At 42.0% G+C, this 23861-nt stretch overlaps 2 protein-coding genes and 2 long non-coding RNA genes across 4 annotated transcripts; 2 read left to right on the top strand and 2 right to left on the bottom strand.

Annotated features, from left to right (window-relative positions):
* Positions 1-3211: 3211 nt before the first annotated feature.
* Positions 3212-16926, top strand: LOC139197585 (uncharacterized). The gene is made up of 3 exons (XR_011583085.1): positions 3212-3332; positions 16132-16192; positions 16679-16926. It is a non-coding gene; the product is annotated as an uncharacterized lncRNA (long non-coding RNA).
* LOC139197455 (uncharacterized) lies at positions 7385-8545 on the top strand. Its single transcript, XR_011582892.1, has 2 exons — positions 7385-7965; positions 8141-8545. It is a non-coding gene; the product is annotated as an uncharacterized lncRNA (long non-coding RNA).
* A 1342-nt stretch (positions 16927-18268) lies between the features above and the next one.
* On the bottom strand, positions 18269-18961 carry LOC139197814 (uncharacterized mitochondrial protein AtMg00810-like). Its single transcript, XM_070825793.1, has 2 exons — positions 18859-18961; positions 18269-18696 (listed from the first exon to the last, which is right to left on the bottom strand). The coding sequence occupies exons 1-2, from the start codon at positions 18959-18961 to the stop codon at positions 18269-18271; spliced, it is 531 nt and encodes a 176-aa protein (XP_070681894.1).
* A 2396-nt stretch (positions 18962-21357) lies between these two features.
* Positions 21358-22257, bottom strand: LOC139197813 (uncharacterized). The gene is made up of 2 exons (XM_070825792.1): positions 21802-22257; positions 21358-21693 (listed from the first exon to the last, which is right to left on the bottom strand). Exons 1-2 carry the CDS (start codon positions 22255-22257, stop codon positions 21358-21360), a joined length of 792 nt encoding a protein of 263 aa, XP_070681893.1.
* Between the last annotated feature and the right edge of the window lie 1604 nt (positions 22258-23861).

Below are 23861 nucleotides of genomic sequence, written 5' to 3'. Positions count from 1 at the left end.
GGTATTTCATCAGTACTAGCTTGCTGTATTAGTTCCCTAAACAAGCTCGCTTATTTTTCAACTCTTTAACTGGTGTGTGACTTCTCTAACTGTAATTTTTCGTATTTCTTCTTTTATGTTCTGATTATTGAATTTGAAATCACTTAATGAAAATGAAATTGCCAAACCATGTTAGAGTGTAATTTTACGCGTTCCATTTGATTTTTCAAACAACATTTGCATTCACATGTATCTTTTGTTCAATGCCTATCACCAGTTTGATAAAATATGCCAAAGAAACATGCACGCCCGCACACACGGTTTTCTCGATTTTTTGTTCTCTGTTTTTAGATGTTTCTGGATTTAGAATTTCATGGGTGAAATGCCTCTGCGCATTGGGTCTAAATTGCAGGGGAGCGAACACAGAGAGCCAGCAAAGCCTCGTAGAGAGGAGGAATGAGTTTCCTACGATAATAAGTCTATTCCTTCATTTGTGTAAAGCATCTTCATTGTAGTGTATTTGGCAAAACTCGAGACCCTCTTATGCATCTTTTGTTTTGATTGGTTTGTTGTGTCACACCCCGATCCCGACATACGTCCATGACCGACACGTGACGTCACCAAGTATCCGTATATTTGACATACCCCGCCTCTGGGACATGTACCTAGCAAAACTCAAGCCTCGATTTACGTAGCGATTTTTTGTATATTTTATGGTTGCATCTAACTTTCTCGTTAGACTGTCTATGTACCCTAAACAAGGATCAAACCATTTGTAGTTCATCCTTCCCCACACTCGAGCATTTCCCCACACTCGAGCATTCGCCACATAAACCACTAGGTCTCGACATAAAGCCACAATTTAGGCATGCAGCAATTCAAGGAACATTCAACGAGATACAATAATAATCTCTAGCCACATAGGTCAACGAGTCTAATCATAATTACAACAGTCATAACCAACATCATTCAATAGTCACACCAATAAATAACATATAGCATACACCGAAATGCATGGCTAGAGCGACACAGTTCGCCCGAAACCTACATCTCTGAAGTTGAAATCAAATCCAAGGAACCAACAAGTCAAATGATCCAGACCACTCAATGGAACTAAGACACCAAAGGAAATTCCAGACCACTCAACGGATTCCAAACCAGGATACGATTCTAGACCATCACTCAACGAAATCACGGAGTAGAAGGGATTCCGGACCATCACTCAATGGAATCGTAGAGTAGAAGGGATTCCGAACCATCTCTCAACGGAATCCAAACCAGGATACGATTCCGGACCATCACTCAACGTAATCGCATAGTAGAAGGGATTCCGGACCATCACTCAACGAAATTCAAACCAGGATACTATTCCGGACCATCACTCAATGGAATCGCGGAGTATAAGGGATTCCGGACCATCACTCAACGGAATCCAAACTAGAATACAATTCCTGACATCACTCAACGAAATCACGGAGTAGAAGGGATAACAACGGCTTGAAGAAACAAGACATGGATCAAGTTACTCCAAGGCTCAACGAAATGAAACAATATCCAAGCAACAATCCCCATCACAATGGGTTAATGGTCCACTACTAGCCCTCACATTTACAAGCAATTCAATATGCATTTCATCGTAACATGCCAATCATACAAATCAAACCATTTTTCAAATATATACATCAAATCTCATTTCATAAACATAAATCAATGACTAAGTATGAAAAATAACAATACAATAGAAAACATATTTATGAAACCAAGTCATATCCCTACAGGATAACAATTACGAAAACAGGGTAATCACCAATATCACATATATTAAAGTCACTCACATTCCATCACATCAAGCCAAACATACAAATCAACCATACTCCACAACAAGTTCAATATACGAGTCAAATCATATAAAATAAACAAGCATATCACAATGTAATGCCATCAGTACGTAAATCGAGGTGCACGTCAATCGAGGAAGACACGTCATCATATTGAGTCCAGTAAGCTCCATGGCATCTCAACAACATTCTAAGACCAACAATACGCTAAAAGAACTCGGACTAGTTGATTAAAAGCCAACCATCGATTAAGGTCGAGAGTAGGGTCCACCACCCTAGAAATCTAAACTGGAAGATCCGCTTATCAAATTTCTAATCCATAACTTCCTAAAGTCCACATTATGTTTCTAGAATAACCTACTAAAATTTCATTATGATCCAACAGTCGGATATCCGCCAATCATGAATTCAAGTGGCAGTCGACGTTTTATTTTATGAACTTACAAATCTAATTCGGGAAGATCCGTACGTCGGATTCCCGATTCGTAAGTTTCTAATATCCTTAAATATTACATTCTATAACGCATTAAAGTTTGGTGACGATTCAACAGTCGAATCGTCTTATCACATAACAATCAAGTGGCGGTCTCTAACAAAACTATGTTCAAACGATGAGATTTCATCACATATGAAATTGGGGTATCAAATTTAGCCTAGGAAGGTCAGGGGTGCCTTGGCCCACGCGCCGCCGCACACGGTGGCCAGCCGCCCTAACTCGTCGGAAAATTCAACTAATTCCAAAAATTCTCAAATTTTACAAAAATGAAGATCTCAACGAGTAGAGCAAACTTTATACCTGTGGCCAAGTCCAATTTGGCCGGGAAAGGCTCCAAATTGACTCACACCCGTCAGAAACCCTGGGTGGGTGTTCTTCAATTTGACTTCCTCGGTGTTCCAACACCCCTGCAACTGATTGGGTCTTGTTCCTGGGTTCAAGGGGAGTTGATTAAGGGTGGTGGTGGGTGGTGAAACTCGTGAGATCGAAGGAATCACCGTTGAGCACCTCTAGTGCTCCGGTGAGGTTCTATAGGGAAATGGACCTTAAATGTGATATCTCGTCCCAAATTTTAAGTTTTATAAATTTTAAAGTAGTGATTTTACGAAAATGCCCTTTATTATTTACGTACTTCAACATTACGTTGTTATACATCTCTTTTTCTACTTTATGTTTTATAAAGGACTGTACATTTTAGTATTGTACTAAAGGAGAAGGAAAGTTTGAGTTTGGAGGCATGAAAGAGGAATCACTGCACTCTGAACGTGACGGAATGACATTCTCTTTTATGCAACCACTCTAACTTGATATCTTCCTTACATATCTATTTCTCTGTTGTCTTTTCACTACTTTTGTATAACTAATGATTTTAAATTTCGGGGATGAAATTTTTTAAGATTGAAGGGTTTGTTTTTATGCTTTCAAGCTTGGTTATTGAGAGGTTGTTGGTCAGGGAATATATTTTAGTTCCTATCCCCTTGGCTGTTTGCAAAGCAAAACACAGATGATTCATGTATTATGTAAGTTTTTATTTAGTTTTTGTGTTGGGCTGCGCATGCTTTTGAAAATATAAGAATTTGTGCGTTTGTGGATATGAAAATTAGGGCTGCAGACTCTCATCCTTCACATTTTAGTTTCTCTTGTTGCTTCTCCCTTTTGGGATTTTGTTGTAATTTTTGTGTATTATGAAAGTTGAATACGTGGGAATCAATCAGTTCTTCATTTTTCGTGTATATGGAGAATGCTGTTTTCTGCACTTTTATGGTTTGACAAAATCGATCATTTGACATTAAAAAAAAATTAAAAAAAATTAAAATAAAGTTCCTTAAGCAAGCTAGCTTATTTTTCAACTCTTTAATTGATGTGTGACTTCTAACTGTAATTTTTCGTATTTCTTCTTTTATGTTCTGTTGATGCACAAAATCAGCGAAGACTTTGGTACAACAGAAAGTGTCAGGTTTTATGACCTTCGCTTGGTTGCTTCGGTCACTAGTGAGGATAAGTACGTAAATGAATAGAGACAGAGAAGCAAACACAGGATGTACGTGGTTCACCCAGATTGGCTACGTCCACGGAGTAGAGGAGTTCTTATTAGTAGTGAAGGGCTTACACAAGTACAAAGGATCAAGCTCTCAATTTAGTGAGTTCTTGTGAATGATTTAACACAAATGGCATTAGCCAATATTGTGGGGGAATGACCCCTATTTATAGAAAAACTTGTAGCTTTGTCACATTGACATGTGTCATGTTATGATTGGTTCTTGATGTCGACACGTGCTGCGCTCTGATTGGCTTCTAATCTTGACACGTGTCGAGTAGTGATTGGCCTCCTGGTCGGAGGGGAACTCTTCTGGGTCCTTGACAGTATAGCGTTGGCCGGTGCTCGGTAGTTTCGGAATTGGTCAAGTATGGTACAAACAGTGCTCCCCTAAGTTCCCGAGTGAGGGAAACTCCTCGGTTAGGGACTTGCAAGATCCAATCCCTTGAGTAATCACGAAACTTCTAAGTACCGAAGTGTGGTCTGATCTTCATCTGCCCTTCTCTGGAAGTACCTTTCCTCCATTCGGGAATGGTGTATTTAGCTGATGAAGATGCACAAGGTAATGTATCAATTTCACTTTGAAGCTTACTTGTAGTTTCGGGCTTGGTCAAGTGCGATACAAACCCTATAGTAGGAGTCCCCCAAGTCGCCGAGCTAGGAGATCTGCCGAAAGAGGTGACAGACAAGGTAAGCAGTCAAACTTCCAAGTAAGCAACCCAGGATCAGAGGTTTGACTTCGGCTTCCGGTTGATTGTTCTCCTTCTCCTTGTCTCTCATTCAACTGCCAGGATAAGGAGAAGCAAATGGATAAGAGATGATATGAGATACTTTTGCTTTTGAAGAAGTAACTTTCCACAGGCTTATTCTTGAACTGTGCTGGAGGGTTTTCTGGTGCCCTTCAGAGTATAAGGCCGACTCAAAAATTTGAGGGTCAAAACAAGTCCATCAAATCTAGAGTACGTTCGACCTTGATGATATGGGATACTTTTGCTGTTGACGGAATAATGAATGTGGTATGGAAAGGTGTCGTGCTGTAGTGATCTGTTTCAGCTCACCGTTGAACCTTCTGCTTCAATCTTTTGCATGGCAGAAGTGGTGTGCAACCTTTGCATTTAAATGGTCCTTCAGAACATTCCTTCATAGTGACTCATCCACGCTTGGCAGCTTCAGTGTAAAGAGCCAATATCTGATCAACTGTCATGAGGTATTTGCCGGTGGAATTCGTGACCTTGACAGCAGTTGAGGATGAGTACTCGAGAGCAATGCTAAGTAAGCAACCAGGCAAAGGCTCCAGGCAGTCAGTTCCAAATTGGAGGTTTGATTTCAGGTTCCGACTGACTGCTCTCTTTCTCCTTGTCCTGCAGGTGTGGACAAGGACAAAGACAAAGACAGGGAGAAAGCATGATATGGGATACTCTTGCTTTCGACCCTGATGATATGAGATACTCTTGTTCTTGGTGTGGCTTATTTGCTGAGGTATTATCGGGGGGAAATAAAGCTGAGTATTTCGAGAGGTTATGTTGAGGGTGCCTTTTCGAATGCGAGAAAGGGTTGAGCATTTTTGCAGGTTTGCCTGTCTGTTGAGGAGGAAGGTCAATGTATATAGGGATTTCCCAATAACAAGTGGTAATGTTATTCCTTTACCCTTCTTGGTCACAGCAATGTAGTGGGAGCTGCCAGCTTCACGTGTTTTAATTTTGTCAGAGCACTTTGAAAAAGTGGTATGTGGTATCTGGAAAGCTGATATTACGTGTGAAGATTACAGACAAGCTTTATCTAAGGAAATCTGGCTCTCGAAGTTCTGAGAGTTGTGCCTCTTCGGTTTTCGAACAAGCAATCCCGTCGAGGATCTGACTCTCGAGATTCGGAAAGCGGTGCTACTCCGGTTTTTGAGAAAGTAATTATGTTGGGAGTCTTTTCTCGAATGTGAGTAAAGGTTGGACGTTCTTGCCAACCTGTCTTGCCGCAAAACACGGAGGTCGACACACATAGGGACTTTCCAGTTGTTAAGCAGTGGTGCTGTTCCTTTACCCTTATGGGTAATAGTAGGGTAGCTGGAACTTCGAAATTCTCGTGCCTAAACTTTGTCAGAGATCTTTGACAAAGTTATATGTGGTACCCGAGGAGTTGATGGTGCATATGGAGAGCGGTGATTGAACAGTAAGATTCACGTGCTTTCTACTTCACCAGAAATCTTCGACAGATTGCCCGTAATTTCCGCAAAGCTGAGTGTGCATGTGACAGGTGCTGACGAGGCTGAAAAAGCAGGTGCTTCTTCGATTTCTGAGATCGGCCCTCGTGGTCTCTGAGCAGCCTAGCTTTTGAGAAAGCAAACGCCTCTTCGATTTCTGAGATCGGCCCTCGTGGTCTCTGAGCAGCCCAGCTTTTGAGAAAGCAAACGCCTCTTCGATTTCTGAAGCTTCGTCGAGTACAGATTTTTATAGAGGCTGGCATTAAGTTCCACAGCACACTTGAATCTCTACCAGTAGAAGCTCATTTCTTGCACTTCTAAGATCTTGATTTGTCTGACCTCTTCCTTCTTCAACACATTTGAAAATGTCTGGACCCTCCGACCGTCGTTTTGACTTGAACCTTGGAGAAGAGACAGCCACGCCTTCTCCAGACAACATATGGCGCCCATCCTTCATATCCCCTACTGGTCCTCTTACCGTTGGGGATTCTGTGATGAAGAATGATATGACCGCTGCAGTGGTGGCCAGGAACCTTCTCACTCCCAAAGATAACAGACTACTTTCCAAACGGTCTGATGAGTTGGCTGTTAAGGACTCTCTGGCTCTTAGTGTTCAGTGTGCAGGTTCTGTGTCTAATATGGCCCAACGCCTATTTGCTAGAACCCGCCAAGTTGAATCATTGGCTGCTGAAGTGATGAGTCTCAAACAGGAGATTAGAGGGCTCAAGCATGAGAATAAGCAGTTGCACCGGCTCGCCCATGACTATGCTACAAACATGAAGAGGAAGCTTGACCAGATGAAGGAATCTGATGGTAAGGTTTTACTTGATCATCAGCGGTTTGTGGGTTTGTTCCAAAGGCATTTATTGCCTTCGTCCTCTAGGGTTGTACCTGGTAATGAAGCTTCAAATGATGAACCTCCAATGCCTCCTCCTTCTGGGGTTTTGTCAAGTACTGAGGCTCCGGATAACCACCCTCCGGTGCTTTCTCTTTCTGGGGCTTTACCGACTGCTGAGACTTCCCCTAAGCAACCTTTGTGAAGGCTCCCTTTTGTTTGTTTATTTTGACTCATGTATATGTACATATTTGTGGCTTATCGAAAATATTAATAAATAAGATTTGCTTCATTTCAACATATTGTGTTAAATACACCAAAGCCTTCTTCATAAAGTTCTTTGAATTTTTGCTTTTGTTGAAACCTGTATTGTTGAAGCTTTGTGAGTGAAGCATGTAGTTTGAGGTAGTGTTCCCTTAATTTCCCGAGTGAGGAAAACTTCTCGGTTGGAGACTTGAAAAATCCAAGTCACTGAGTGGTTGTGAGACTGCCGAGTATCAAGGTGCAGTAGCATATGGTGGGAGTCCCCCAAGTCTTCAGGCGAAGAGAGTTGCCGAATGAGGTGTCTCGCGTGTTACTAATTTTTCAAAGTAACGAATCCTTGTTTCGATGTCACACATTCGTATATGCTTTATCTAAAAATATTTCCAACTTTTGTGTGTTTGATGCTGCATGCTATTGACTAGACAAGATCAAGTGCAATTAGTAGCTTTTCTCTCTTTTTCATCTTTTCTTTGGTGGAATTGCTTTTCGTTTCCACTAATCAGCCTGAGTGGATGCAAGATAACACCTTTCTCTATAGCTCAGATTGCAAAGTCGTCTTCATGAAAGTTTTTCCTTATCTTGTGAACTACAACATATCCAAATTTGAGATCCATCGGAGTAGTACAACTTCAGAAATTCAAGTATGATGAGTAACTGTTCATCAATGTTCTGTTAATCCGTCAGACTTGTTGTGAGCTTCGAAACTCCATTTTATCTTGTTCAGATCAACATACTTTCTTCATCGAAGTTGTTCCTCAGCTTGTGAACTACAACATATCCAAATTTGAGATCCCTCGGAGCAGTATAACTCCAGAAATCCAGGTATGATGAATGACTGGTTATTATTTTTCTGTCAACCCGTCAGATTTGTTGTGAGCTTCGAAACTCCATTTTCTCTTGTTCAGATCGGTATGCTTTCTTCATTGAAGTTGTTCCTCATTGTCTCTTTCATAACATATCAAAAATTCAGAATGAACTAATGGTTAAATATTTCCAGATCTTCGAAACATCACAGCAGCTTCGAAATCTGCAAGAATCCGACTGTCATGTTTGGAGCTTCAACACTTTAATTTCCGTCGCTCAAACAGAAATGGTTCCTTCTTGAAAGTTGTTCATATGCTCAAGAACTATAGGGTGTCCAAAATTCAGCTCCATTGGAGAAGAGCAGAGGTTGCAGAAATTTGATAGATGAAAGGAGGCGGAAGAGGGAGAGAGAGAAAAAGTCTCTTGGGTTGGATTTCTATTTTGGGGCAGATTCCAATTTTTGTAGCACCTTCATTATTGATGAATTGCTTGTACTTTTGTCCATTATGAAACTTGGGACTTTGGCTTGTTGTTGGATCTATTATAATATGTTTGGGAACATATATAAGTGAATAAATAAGAAGGAAAATTTTGGGCCCTTGTGGGTGTAAAACAAAAAATGTTTATGTTTACCCAAGTGTTTTTGTACAAGTTCAAGGGCATCTTGGGTTTTGTGAACAAAATTTGTTTATTTGGAGCAAGGTTTTGTGTTGAAGCTTTGTAGGTGAAGCTTTGGTGTTGAAGCTTTCTAGGTGAAGCTTTGATGGTGAAGCTTTGTAGATGAAGCTTTCTAGGTGAAGCTTTGATGGTGAAGCTTTGATGGTGAAAGTATGTAGAGGGAGCTTTCTAGGTGAAGCTTTTTTAGGTGAAGCTTTGTAGGTGAAGCTTTGTAGGTGAAGCTTTTTTAAGTGAAGCTTTTCGGGTGAAGTTTTTTTTGGGTGAAGCTTTGTGGGTGAAGCTTTTTAGGTGAAGCTTTGTGGGTGAAGCTTTGGAGGTGAAGCTTTTCGGGTGAAGCTTTGGAGGTGAAGCTTTTCGGGTGAAGCTTTTTGGGTGAAGCTTTTTAGGTGAAGCTTTTTGGATGAAGCTGTTTTTTTTTTTTTTTTTTTTTTTTTTTTTTTTTGGCGCTTGACACGGTCTTCATTTGCTTGTTTTGTAGTGACTGTGGAAGACGGATTGCTTTCTGATTGAGAAGGGTTCCGGCATCGCTTGCTATGAATGTAAAAGAGTGAGGGCTGAGTTGGCTAAATTACCTCTTTATTGAATTCATTGCCAAATGGCCTTCATTACATAGGATGCCGAACGGCTATAGCTCAACACTTGTACATCGTGAGTCTATTTGTAGTAGTACTTCAAGTGATCAGCGTTCCATGGATGGCCAAGGGTCTTGCCATCGGAGCTTCTAAGTGTGTAAGAGCCAGGGCGACTGATGCCAATGACTTCATACGGTCCATCCCAGTTTGGACTAAGTGTGCCTTCACTCGGGACTCTGTCGCAGAGTAATCTTTTCTTTAAGACCCAGTCTCCTATTTTGAAAGAACGAGGCTTGACCCTAGAGTCATAATAGTTGGAGATGCGCTGCTTGTAGGCGACATTCCTCAAGTGAGCTTGGTTTCTGTGTTCCTCGACTAAATCCAAGTTGAGGGTGAGTTGTTTGTCATTTTCACTTTGAATGTAGTTCTGGACTCGGAATGTTGCTTGCTCGAGCTCAACAGGGACAACCGCCTCTGTGCCAAAGGCAAGTGAGAATGGAGTTTCTCCTGTTGAAGTCCGATATGAAGTGCGATATGACCAAAGAACTTGGGGTACAAATTCTGGCCAACAGCCTTTAGCTTTGTCCAAGCTGGTTTTCAAAGTGCGCTTGATTATTTTGTTGATGGCCTCAACTTGTCCATTAGACTGGGGATGAGCTGGAGAGGCAAAGCATAAGTTGATGTTGAACTTAGAGCAGAACAACCTGAACCTCTTGTTGTCAAACTGTCGCCCATTGTCAGTGACTATCGCATTGGGAATGCCGAATCTACAAAGGATGTTCTTCCACACGAAGTCTTCTATCTTTGCCTCAGCAATGGTTGCCAAGGGTTCTACTTCGGCCCACTTTGTGAAGTAGTCCACTGCAACGACTGCGTAACAGACTTTGCCCTTCCCTGCCGGCATTGGGCCGATCAAATCAAGTCCCCACTGGGCGAAGGGCCAAGGGCTGATCATAGGAGTAAGAGGCTCTGGAGGGGAATGAGGAATAGTCGCATATCGTTGACATTTGTCACATGAGCGGGATACTTTGATGGCATCCTGGTGGAGTGTTGGCCAGTAATATCCTTGGCGAAAAGTCTTGTGTGCTAGGGATCGAGATCCAGCATGATCTCCACAGACTCCCTCATGTATTTCCCGAAGGACGATTTCCGCCTCGGCAGGCGTAAGACACCTTAAGTATGGCAAGCTAAAACCTCGCTTATAGAGTTGATCATTGATGATCAGGTAGCGGGTAGACTTGTATCGAATTTGCTTAGCCTGGACTTTATCATTTGGGAGGGTGCCATGAGCAAGGAAATTATAGATCGGGGTGATCCAACTATCCCCCTGTTGTAAGTTGCATACTTCTGCGGCCATGGTGCTTGGTGTTGCCAACAGTTCGACATGAATTTTTCTTCCAATCTTGTCTTCCACAGCTGAGGCGAGGCGAGCCAGGGCGTCTGCATGACTGTTTGCCGCTCGAGGAACTTGGGTGATCTGGTAGTGGAAGTGCTTGAGCAAAAGTTGTGTTTGCGCAAGATATGCTGCCATGGAGCTGTCCTTAGCATCAAAGTTGTTGGTAACCTGGTTGACCACTAATTGGGAGTCACTGAAAATATCAATTTGTTTAACCCCGAGGTGTTTGGCCAAACGTAATCCTGCTAGAAGGGCTTCATACTCGGCCTCATTGTTTGATGCCTTGAATTTGAAACGAAGAGCATACTCCATTGCTACTTTGTCGGGCGTAGTCAAGACTAGTCCCGCTCCACAGCCCTGTTGGTTGGATGAGCCATCAACATACAGACTCCATGCTGAGGTCGTTGATTCTACTTTCTGAGCTTCCGAGGGTAATGAAGCCACTGCTTCAGGTGTAGAAGCAATGTCAACCGGATATGTGAAGTCGGCAATGAAGTCTGCCACTGCTTGGCCCTTCTCAGCTGGCTTTGGTTGGTAGGAGATGTCAAACTCACCCAACGCTATTGCCCATTTGATCATTCGCCCTGAAGTGTCAGGACTTTGGAGTATCTGTCGAAGAGGATAATTGGTAAGCACGATGATGGAGTGCGCTTGGAAGTAAGGGCGGAGTTTTCGAGCAGACATGACCAATGCCAGAGCCAATTTCTCAATGTTAGAGTACCGTGTCTCCGCATCTTGTAAGGCTTTGCTAGCGTAGTAGACAGGTCGCTCAATATTCCCATCCTTTCGAATGAGAACGGAACTTACGGCTGAAGCTGATACCGATAGGTAGATAATGAGAATGTCTCCTACCTCGGGCTTGGAGAGTAGAGGGGCTTTACTCATGTACTCCTTGAGGTTTTTGAATGCCTCGGCACATTCATCAGTCCATGTAATGTACTTCCTACTTCCCTTAAGTGCTTTAAAAAAGGGAGCACATTTGTCTGTGGCCTTAGAAATGAACCTGGTTAAGGCTGCCACCTTGCCAGTAAGGCTCTGGATGTCCTTTGAAGTTACCGGTTCCTTCATGTCGAGGATTGCTTTGATCTTCTCGGGATTAGCTTCAATGCCTCGTTGGCTAATCATGAAACCTAAGAATTTGCCAGAGCCTATGCCGAAGGCACATTTGTTGGGGTTTAACCTCATTCGATACCTCTTCAAAATAGTGAAAGTTTCAGATAGGTTGGTGATGTGTTGGTCAGCATGTTTGCTCTTGACTAACATATCATCAACGTAAACTTCCATGCTCTTCCCAATCTGCTCGGCGAACATTGAGTTGACTAGTCTCTGATAAGTCGCTCCTGCATTCTTTAGGCCGAAAGGCATGACTTTATAGCAGTATAGTCCTCTGTCGGTAGTGAAGGCTGTGTGTTCTTGATCCGAAGGGTTCATGAGGATTTGGTTGTATCCTGAGTAAGCATCCATGAAGCTCAGGAGTTCACACCCGGCCGTAGAGTCTATAAGTCTGTCAATAAGAGGAAGAGGGAAGCTATCTTTCGGACACCCTTTGTTTAGGTCGGTGTAGTCAACACACATTCTCCACAAGACCTTTTGAAGCAAAAGACTTTCTTTGGTCGGATTTTTCTTAACAAGGACCACATTTGCTACCCATGTCGGGTAATTGACTTCGCGGACAAAGCCTATGCCTTTGAGTTTTTCAACTTCTGCTTTCATTGCCTCGTATCGTTCAGCGTCATAAGATCTTCGCTTCTGTCTCACCAACTTGATCTTGGGGTCAATACTCAAACGATGACAGATGACATCGGGAGAGATGCCTGGCATGTCCTCGTATGACCAGGCGAAGACTTCAGTGTTCTCTTTCAAAAAAGATATCAATGCTAACCGAAGGGGTGGTGACAATGTGGTGCCAATCTTCACCATGCAATCTGGATAATCTCTTGAGATAGGTACCTTCTCCAACTCTTCAGCAGGTTGGGCTTGCTGGGTGAAAGAGTCATCTCGAGGATCATCGGGTTGATTGTTGCTATCAGGAAGATCCAAGTTCGCTTCATCTAGGCTGGTCTTTGTGACTTGGTCATGTACAGACAGGGTTTCCTTGGGTCCGGGCAAGTGTTGTTGCTTAACTGAAGTGTTGTAACATGATCGTGCACTAAGCTGATCTCCTCTGATGTAGCCGTTGCCATGGGGGGTTGGAAATTTCATCAACAGCATATGCGTGGATACCATAGCCTTGAGATCATTGATGCCTGTGCGCCCAAAGATGACATTGTATGCCGTTGGGCAGTCAACCACTAGGAAGTTAGTGGTAATGGTAGCCGTGTAAGGGCCTGTACCAATAGTAAAGGGTAAATGTATGCTCCCTAAGGGTTGCACGATATCACCGGAGAAGCTTATCAGAGGAGAAATCGAGCGATCGAGCAAGTGTTCAGCTACACTGAGTGCCCTGAAAGCTTCGGCAAACATGATATTGACCGAAGCCCCTGTGTCTACGAGGATTCGTCGAACATCAAAGTTGGCTATGTGAGCCTCCACGATCAATGGGTCGTTATGAGGGTAGATGATGCCTCTTTCTTCCTCAGGGTAGAAACATATCGGATCCCAGTTAGGTTTTTGATACTTCCCTCCCCTGATGTCTTCCACGTGAAACACTTGGTGACCAGGCCTCAGACTTCGTTCACTGTTTTTCATGGCCCTATTGGAAGATTCAGATATGGGTGTGCCGCCGCTTATGGAATATATGACAATCACCTGGCGTTGGTTACGGTTATCCCTTTGAGGGTGAAGAAGGAATTGATCAATTTTTCCTTCTCGTGCCAAAGCTTCAATACGATCACGGAAGATGATACATTTCTCGCTATCATGGCCGTTATGCTCATGGTAGCAACAAAACATGCCCGCGTTATTCGGGGGCGTGTAATCTGGGTGCCTCGGCTTTGGCTTTGGTATCAGGTGAGCTATGCTGGGGTAAATGGCCGCGCATGTGGCATTCAAGGGCGTGTATGTCTCATACCTTGGGGTAGGGGGTATCTTGACGCGGGTTTGACCCACTGCATTGACTGCCTGGGGGCGAGCGTTATTGTGGCGATACCCTTGGTTATCGGGATAGTGTCCCTTACTCTTTTTATTGAAAGGAGAGTGGTGAGGATGGAAATCCTTCCTCTTGCCTTGAAATTGATATGTCTGTTGATTCGATGAAGCATTATGCAAGGCATGGGGAGGTGCCACTGCTGTTTGGAAAGTCGAGGTCTTCTCATTTAGGTGAGTATGGCTTCCACCTCCCACTTGTTGATAAAGGATGGTTGTAGGGGGTTTCTCCTGATATGTCTTTGCCTCGGCGGAGGCATGGTTATAAGCCTGCGCCATCACCTCAGAGTAAGTCTTCCAAGTATTGGCATTGATCATGTATTTAAAGAAACAATCACGTAGGCCTGCCGTGAAGGCTTTGAGGGCAGTCTTGTCGTCTGCCTCGGCACACCGGGAGTATTCATGGCTGAAGCGGCCAGCATACATACGTAATGACTCGTCTGGCTTCTGGCGGATAGTGTACAAGTCATCTGCAGAGTGCAAGCGATCGGTTTGGAAAATGTGTTGGGAAACAAATAGTTTCCTCAATTCCTCAAATGAGTCTACCGTCTCAGGTGTAAGACGACAATACCAATTTAGAGCTCCACCAGAGAGGGTGGAGGGGAAGAGAAGACATCGTTCTTCGTCGGTGTGCATCTGGTATGCCATGGTGGACTCAAAGAGGTTAAGGTGCTCAATCGGGTCCTCTTTTCCAGTATAAAGTTGCAAGCCAAGCTTTTGCTTTGTCTTTGCTTGAAGGGGGGTGTTGAGGATCCTCCTTGTAAGAGGGCCAGGCCTGGGTTGGTTCCAGTCAGGTATTTCAGCCTGACGTTCAGCCTTCAACTTGTTTACTTCCTCAAAAAGTTGTAGGACAAGGGGGTCCTGAGCGGAGTTATGTGCCACTGGAGCTTTCTTTCGTAAATCTCCATCTCCTCTTGGAATTAGGAAGGTTTGATCAAGGGCATGTGATTTTTCCCTGGACTCGTTGTACTGGCTTCCAGGGTATGTCTGTCGGAACACCTCTGAGTCCCCTGTACCCTCATGTCTCTCTAGGACTTGTTGCCCCTTCCCCAAATTGGTGGCCGGCTCGGGCCGTGGCAGGGGACCGAGTCTCTCAGAAATCCTTGGGTCATTGATCTTTGAGCTTATATGGATGGAATTCTCTCGACGTTGCTTCAGGAAATCCCGACAATCGCGAAAGACGGCTTTCGATCCTTCTGCCCCTTCAGCAAAGAGGTGTCTCTCTCCACTTCTCATGGTTCGGGTCGAAGCAACTGGGTTAAGAGAAGCCTCATGTTGATTATCAAGTCGAGGGGTAATCTGTTCCCTATCAGGGATATCTATGTCGAATGCATGTGACCCTCCATGTTGGGGGGCACCCAGTTGATGGTTGACTTCCACGGGGGCAACAAGCTCGCGTGTCTGAGCTTGCCTAGCTTCGTGGAGTGTCTCGAAGAGCTTCTCATATTGCTCCTGGAGGACCTCATTCCTCATTGCTATCTTGTTGTTCTGAGCTTCCAACTCATCGACTTTAGCTTGAAGAATAACTCGTTTTCCTTCCTTCTTTCGTTGTTTCGCACTATGTGCAAGGGGGGTGTCATTCTGTGTGCTGTGGCTTCCTTCGCTTCCCATGTTGGAGAGGGATGCCTGATCAAAAGAAAGTGTACGAATGATAGAAACCAGCTTGACACAGCTGAAGAGAGTAGGAATAAGTGTCGCTTCCCATAGACGGCGCCAAATGTTGATGCACAAAATCAGCGAAGACTTTGGTACAACAGAAAGTGTCAGGTTTTGTGACCTTCGCTTGGTTGCTTCGGTCACTAGTGAGGATAAATACGTAAATGAATAGAGACAGAGAAGCAAACACAGGATGTACGTGGTTCACCCAGATTGGCTACGTCCACGGAGTAGAGGAGTTCTTATTAGTAGTGAAGGGCTTACACAAGTACAAAGGATCAAGCTCTCAATTTAGTGAGTTCTTGTGAATGATTTAACACAAATGGCATTAGCCAATATTGTGGGGGAATGACCCCTATTTATAGAAAAACTTGTAGCTTTGTCACATTGACATGTGTCATGTTATGATTGGTTCTTGATGTCGACACGTGCTGCGCTCTGATTGGCTTCTAATCTTGACACGTGTCGAGTAGTGATTGGCCTCCTGGTCGGAGGGGAACTCTTCTGGGTCCTTGACAGTATAGCGTTGGCCGGTGCTCGGTAGTTTCGGGATTGGTCAAGTATGGTACAAACATGTTCTAATTATTGAATTTGAAATCACTTAATGAAATGAAATTGCCAAACCATTTTAGAGTGTAATTTTACGCGTTCTATTTGAGTTTACAAACAACATTTACATCCATATGTATTTTGTGTTTGCCTATCACCTGTTTGATAAAATATACCAGAGAAACACACATGCCCGCACACACGGTTTTCTCGGTTCTTTGGCCTCTGCGCATTGGGTCTAAATTGCAGGTGAGAAAACGCAGAGTGCCAGCAAAGCTTCGTAGAGAGGAGGCATGAGTTTCCTATGATGGTAAGTCTATTCCTTCATTTGGGTAAAAGCATCTTCATTGTGGTGTATTTGGCAAAACTTGAGACCCTTTTATGCATCTTTTGTTTTGATTGGTTTGTTGGATGTCAGCATGTGGGACACTTGATAATGCGATGTTAATTTAGGCTATAATCATGAATCTTTGTGTTTAAGATTATTTTATGACAGATGTGTGAGGCATTAGCCATGATTTCATCTGGGCAATTACGAAATATCTAAAAGTATCTTCTCTGCTAAGGGTAGCACACTCCTGCGGGAACTAGACATCCCAATATTTTGCAATCTGATTACAAATTATCTACCAAAAGTACATACCGCTATCAATTATATGATATTTTTAGATTGTTAAGAGGTTTTGTTCTATTTTATATATTGACATATAAAATTAAAATCTTGATCATGGTCCACTAAAAAGTATTAAACGTGTTATGAATAGAAACGCATTCTAACATGGATTTCTTTTTACAGTGGAATTATCTACAGAAAAGTTCTCAAAGGTGGTTACAGTTGGGACCAATATTCAGAACACAGTGGACAAATCTTTACAAGCTAATCGTACCGGTAATAGAAACCACATCCTTTGTCTCTCTGCTTACATGCTTTTTAACATGGAGAGAAATTTAATTTGTATTTCAAAATTAGTGGTCTTCTTGATGTTCAATTGTAGGGAATTAGTGATCTTGATTCAGAACAAAAGAACTAATTTCCTTCCTACATTCCACATGTATGTAAATAGTATCGCTATATATATATGAATCAAATTCTTAGAGAAATTATGTGGATATCGGTATAGTTTGACAAATCAAAGCTAAAAACCGCATTGATCCAATTTTATTTCTATTGACTAACAAGGTTGTGATGTCTATTAATTCCCTAGTTGTTATAAATATGTAAAAGTTAGAGGGATAACCTTTTAGATAGGTGCGAAGCAGATGTAAAATATCACACTAAAACTATAGCTCAAGTGAATGACAAATAAAAAATGGAGGAATGAATGATATTGTTGATCCTTATGTTCTGATCTGTATGTTGAAAGCATTACAGAGTGCTCTATTTATAGAGCAACTCCAAGCACACATCTTTGACAATATGATCTTCCTTCATCTCCCAAGTCAATATTGATTTTTATGGGCATTGAAAATCTACCCAATGTTTTCAGTTTCTACGTGGGCATTCATTACCCACTATTATTTTCAACACTCCCCCTTGGATGCCCACATATCAACATCAGTTGCCTCGTTAAAACCTTGCTTGGACAAACCCAGTGGGAAAAAAACCACAGCGAAGGAAAAAGAGTACAACTTTACCTAAATTGTTGATATAGTGTTAAGTATGCTTATGTTGCCTCGTTAAAACCTTGATAAGAAAAACCCAGTGGAAAAATCCTAATCGAAGGAAAAAGAGTACAACAAGCATGTATCATGGATGCTCCCCCTGATATGTATCTCCCCCTGATTCCGCATTCTCCAAGTTTAGCTATTTGGTAAGTCGACGTAATCCGATACTTTGCATTAACTTCTGAAACGTGCATTTTGGTAGAGACTTGGTGAACAAGTCTGCCAGATTTTCATTAGAACGGATTTGTCTGACGTCAATAACTTTAGCCTTCTGGAGCTCATGTGCACTGAAAAACTTTGGAGATATGTGTTTAATCTTATCGCCCTTGATGAATCATTCCTTCATTTGGGCAACACATGCTGCATTATCTTCATGAATGACAGTTGCATTGTTTGTCTTCGAAGTTAGACCACATGAATTCCGAATATGATGAATCATTGATCTTAACCAAGAACATTCACGACTTGCTTCATGTAAAACAAGTATTTCTGAATGATTTGAAGATGTAGCAACTAATGTTTGCTTTGTTGAGCGCCATGAGATTGTTGTATCTCCATTCTTGAACACATATCCAGTTTGTGAGCGGGCTTTATGCAGATCAGAGAGGAAACCATCATCTGCATATCCGACAAGGACCTGGTCATTTGTGGAGTTCTTTGAGTAGAAAAGACCTATATCTTTTGTCCCACGAAGGTATCGCAATACATCTTTGACACCCTTTCAATAACGGATTGTTGGAGCAAAGCTATACCTGGCTAACAAGTTGACTGAAAAAGCTATATCTGGTCTGGTACGTTGTGCTAAATACAACAAAGCACCTACTGCACTCAGATATGGTACTTCTGGTCCAAGGAACATTTCATCATCTTCTTTTGGACGGAATGAATCTTTCTTAATGTCCAGAGAACGAACGACCATTGGCGTGCTGAGTGGATAAGCCTTGTCCATATCAAATCGCTTCAGGATTTTTTCAATGTAAGCTGATTGGTGGACCAAAATTCCACTAGCACAATGCTCGATCTGCAGGTCGAGACAAAATTTTGTTTTTCCAAGGTCTTTCATTTCAAATTCGCTTTTCAGATATTCAACAGTTTTATGTAACTCTTCAGGAGTTCCAACTAGGTTCATATCATCGACATATACTGCCACTATAGCAAATCCAGAGTTGGATTTCTTAATGAACATACAAGGGCAAATGACATTGTTGATATACCCTTCTTTGATCAAATACTCACTGAGACGATTATACTACATTCGTCCATATTGTTTTAGCTCATACAATGATCGCCTTAATTTGATCGAGAGCATACCTCGTGGTTTGTTAGCTGTTTCAGGCGACTTGAGTCCTTTTGGGACTTTCATATATATGTCAGTATCTAATTCTCCATATAGATACGCAGTGATGACATCCATAAGTCGCATGTCAAGCTTTTATGAAACCACTAAACTTATTAAGTAACGGAACGTAATTGCGTTCATTACAGGAGAGTATGTCTCCTCATAATCAATTCCAGGTCTTTGTGAAAAACCTTGTGCAACGAGTCGTGCTTTATATCTTGCAATCTCATTTTTCTCATTGCGTTTCCTTGTGAATACCCATTTATAACCCACAAGATTTACACCAGGCGAGGTTTGGACTACTGGTCCAAAAACACTTCGCCTTTCCAAGGAATTTAATTCTGCCTGGATTGCATCTTTCCACTTAGGCCAATCTTGTATTTGCACTCATCAATAGAGCGGGGCTCAAGATCATCACTTAATATGATTTCAGTGGCTACTGCGAATGCAAACATATCGTCAATGAGTATTTCATTCCGATCCCACAATTCATTAGTACATGCATAATTTATGGAGATTTCTTTGCTCTCATGTACTACTGTCTCTTCAGGGACATGTGTCTCATCAATGACATTCTCTTCTTCTGGAAGTCCAGAATCATGAATTGTGGATTTGTCATTCATTCCCTCTTCCTGAATGATTTCATTTGGATTCAGCTGTGCCCTTGTCTTTCTCTTTCAAGGGGCTGAATCTTTTGAACCTCGTGGTCTACCACGCTTCAGGCGTGCACCAGATGAATCATTCGCTGCCACTTTATTTTGTCCAACAGGGACATCAATTCTAGCAGGTGCATTTGCAGCTGGTATATGTGATTTTGTCACTTTCATAGCATCATTAAATGCATCTGGCATTTGATTGGCAATGCTTTGAAGATGAATGATCCTTTTTACTTCATTTTCACATTGAATGCTTCGAGGATCAAAATGAGACAAGGTGGGAACAACCCATGTCAGCTCTTTCCGTTCTTCTGGAACAGTCTTTTCTCCCCCTAACGATGGGAAAACTGTCTCATCAAAATGACAATCAGCAAAACGAGCTGTAAACATATCACCTGTCAAGGGTTCCAAATATCTAATGATAGATGGTGAATCAAAACCCACATAAATTCCCAGTCTACGTTGAGGTCCTATTTTAGTGCGTTGCGGGGGTGCAATAGGCACATAAACAGCACAACCAAAAACTCGTAAATGTGAAATGTGATGTCCAAACATGAGTTGTATTGAAGAGTATTGGTGGTTGGCTATATGTCTCAATCGAACCAATGATGCAACATGTAAGATGGTATGTCCCCATGCAGAAACTGGCAATTTGGTTTTCATAAGCAGAGTGCGGGCTATTAACTGAAGCCACTTGATCAATGCTTCTGCTAAACCATTTTGAGTATGGACATGAGGAACAGGGTATTCAACATCAATGCCCAATGTCATGCAGTAATCATCAAAAGTTTGAGACGTAAATTCACCAGCGTTATCAAGTCGGATTGACTTAATGGGATAATCTGGGAACTGTGCTCGTAACTTAGTTATCTGAGCAAGAAGTCTCGCAAAAGCTACATTCCGAGTAGACAAGAGACAAACATGTGACCATCTGGTAGATGCATCAACCAAAACCATAAAATATCGAAATGGTCCACAAGATGGTTGAATAGGTCCACAAATATCCCCTTGAATTCTTTGCAGAAATGATAGGGATTCAGCATCAACCTTTAGTTGTGATGGTCTAATTACCAACTTCCCTTGAGAACAAGCATTGCAAGGGTTATCATTTAAGATAGCAATGTCTCTGCTCAATAATGGATGTCCATTAGAGTTGGTAATGATCCTACGCATCATGGTGGATCCTGGATGACCCAGACGGTCATGCCAAAGCATGTAAACTTTTGAATCTATGAACTTCTGGTTCATGACAGTATGTGATTCAACTGTCTTTATGTATGTATAATACAATCCACTCGACAAACTACGCAACTTCTCCAATATACGCTTCTAGGTATCATTGGAGGTAATGCATAGATACTCCACATTTTCTGCACTTTTCGTTTCAATGTGGTATCCATTTAAACGTATGTCTTTGAAACTCAACAAGTTTCGAGTAGATGGAGTAGCATACAACGCATTCTGTATGGATAATATTGTTCCATTTGGTAACATAATCTAGGCTTTCCCTGAGCCTTCAATCACATCTGATTGGCCTGATATTGTTGTTACCTTTACTTTTGTAAACATCAAGCTTGAGAAATACTTTCGATCTCGAAGTATTGTATGCGTTGTTGCGTAGTCTGCAAGACAGATATCTTCGCCATTTTTCATGTTCTGAGAATGACCATAGTTTTTATCCATGCTCTCTAAGTAAGGGAATCAGAGTTAAAAGCAAGTTATAACAAGAAATTTACATGCCACTTTTATTGAATCTGAAATGCTAGTTTTACACAACAAGTTCAGCATAATAAAAGTACATCAAACATAAACGATTCAGTCGGACCGGTATACTTCATTCCCCCTTTCCATAATGAAGTCTGAAACATCTAGGTGTGTTGTGTCCAATTGCCCTGATAAATCAAACATTGGATCAGGTATATCCATTGGTTTAGCCTGGTCGAGAAAATTGGTCTCGACACCTTTCTCCTTGAGGGAGGCTTGATACAGCTCCACCAGATGTTTTGGGGTACGACAAGTGCGCGCCCAATGCCCATTGCCACCACACCTATGGCAGGCTCCTTCAGAGTTCCTGGGAGCATTGTTCATGTGAGCTTTGCCTTTGTGGCGATTCACATGTTTAAAGCTCGGGCCTGAATTATGCCTCGGAACCTGGTTGTGAAACTGACCACCATGGTTATTGCTTTTCCTATTCCATCGACCTCGCTTGTGGCCACGTCCTCATTTATGATTATCGCCACTAGAGGATGTGGCGTTCACTTCAAGGGAAGCATCATTCACTTCTGGGAATGGTGCAGATCCAGTAGGTCGAGAATTATGGTTTTTCATCAAGAGCGAATTGTTCTGTTCAGCTACCAGGAGCACAGATATCAGCTGGTTGTATTCAGTGAAGCCTCGTGCTCTATACTGCTGCTGCAGGAGCACGTTAGATGCATGAAATATGCTGAAAGTCTTTTCCAGCAACATTTCCTCAGTAATAGTATCCCCACAGAGCTTCATCTGAGAGGTAATTCTGAACAACGTAGAATTGTACTCAACCACTGACTTGAAATCCTGGATCCTTAGGTGAGTCCATTCATAGCTAGCTCTTGGAAGAATCACCGTTGTCTGGTTATTGTATCTGCTTCTCAAAGCCTGCCAGAGAGCTAATGGATCTTCAACCGTTAAGTACTCACTCTTTAGTGCCTCATCCAGATGACGACGAATAAAAATCATAGCCTTCGCCCGCTCTTGAGAGGATGAGCTGCTCTCTTCCCTGATGGTATCTCCAAGATTCCCTGCTTCCAGATGGATCTTGGTATCCAGTACCCAGGTAAGGTAATTCTTCCCGATAATGTCCAGGGCAGCATATTCAAGCTTTGCCAAGGTCGCCATTTTCTTTTCTGAAAGAAAAATGAGATGTGTAAGAACTTGCAATAATATGTATTCCTGGAGGAATATAATGTTAGAACTTCTGGTTCTTACAAATTTTTCATTTTGATCTTCAGGCCAAAATGATAAGTAATCGAAACTTCTGGCTCGAGATTTTCAAGGTGAATGAGAAGGGCAATTGTACCGCACCATTCTCATTGAAATAATGTAACATAGAATGGGCGATTATTCCGCACCACTCAAGTAGCAGGAAAATTTAAATACGCAGAGCAGTGTGGGCGATTATACCGCACCACCTAAAATTGCAATGAAATTAAATTGCAGGCAAATTAAATATATAGGGTAGGGCGGGCGATTATACCGCTCCACCTAAAATTTGCAGTAAAATTAAATCTGTAATTCAAGATAGGCGATGATACCGCACCATCTTGGATCGCAGTAACATGAAATTTGCAGTTCAAGATGGGCGATTGTACCGCACCATCTTGGATTGCAGTAAAATCAGCATAAATAAATATTGGGTTAGTAATCAATATCTAAACCAAACAAGAAATCATAGATGTATGTAACCACTAGTTGGAGAACTAGAAGCAGGCATGTAGCAAACAGTACGTCGCGAGGGTATACCGCGCAGTTGAGGCAGGGGAAGAAGATGAACAGTAAAAACCTTAGAGGAAACATTTTTTCTTTCGGCGAAGAGAAATGATTTCTTTCGGCGAAGAGGAATGAGTAATAGTTATATTTAGAGACTCGTGCTGATAACGTATTATAAATATGTAAAAGTTAGAGGGATAACCTTTTAGATAGGTGCGAAGCAGATGTAAAATATCACACTAAAACTATAGCTCAAGTGAATGACAAATAAAAGATGGAGGAATGAATGATATTATTGATCCTTTTGTTCTGATCTGTATGTTGAAAGCATTACGGAGTGCTCTATTTATAGAACAACTCCTGTTGTACTTTTATGCGCAAACGGAAGCGAATTATAACAAAGTACCAAATATCAACGTCGTAGGTGAAAGCTAAAACAAACAATCTCAAACTAATACGAGATTTACGTGGTTCGGCGTAAAGCTTACGTCCACGAGCAAAGCACGGCGAGGAATTTCACTAAACAAATGGAGATTACAAAAGAGTGTTTAAACTCTCACAACCCAAATCCCACAAATTACAAACCCTAAACCAAACGAGTAGAGAACCCAAAACTAACGGAGAAAAATTGCTCTCTAACTCACAAACTCTCAAATTGATTCTCACCAAATTGCCACACGAATGAGCCACGAATTTGCCACACACTCGTGACTCCACCCAAAACCAAAATAGAGAAAAGCTCTCTAAATCATGACGAGGCACACTAAATACAATAACCCTAAGGTCCTATTTATAGTGCATAGGACTTAGGTTACAATAAGAATCCTAATAGGAAATAAATCCAAATCCTAATC

This window comes from Malus domestica, chromosome 07 (assembly GCF_042453785.1).
Source record: "Malus domestica chromosome 07, GDT2T_hap1".
Classification (NCBI taxonomy): domain Eukaryota; kingdom Viridiplantae; phylum Streptophyta; class Magnoliopsida; order Rosales; family Rosaceae; genus Malus; species Malus domestica.
Note: the sequence above shows the minus strand (reverse complement) of the source record. Positions and strands in the feature narration are given on the sequence as shown.

Excerpts from the sequence above, each read along its gene's own strand:
- LOC139197813 (XM_070825792.1), bottom strand. The coding sequence starts at position 22,257 with ATGATTTTTATTCGTCGTCATCTGGATGAGGCACTAAAGAGTGAGTAC. Across the intron at positions 21,694-21,801 it reads TGAATGATGCTTCCCTTGAA|GTTCCGAGGCATAATTCAGG; the intron begins GTGAACGCCACA and ends TTTCACAACCAG.
- LOC139197814 (XM_070825793.1), bottom strand. The coding sequence starts at position 18,961 with ATGGATGTCATCACTGCGTATCTATATGGAGAATTAGATACTGACATA. Across the intron at positions 18,697-18,858 it reads AACAGCTAACAAACCACGAG|TGGCAGTATATGTCGATGAT; the intron begins GTATGCTCTCGA and ends GATTTGCTATAG.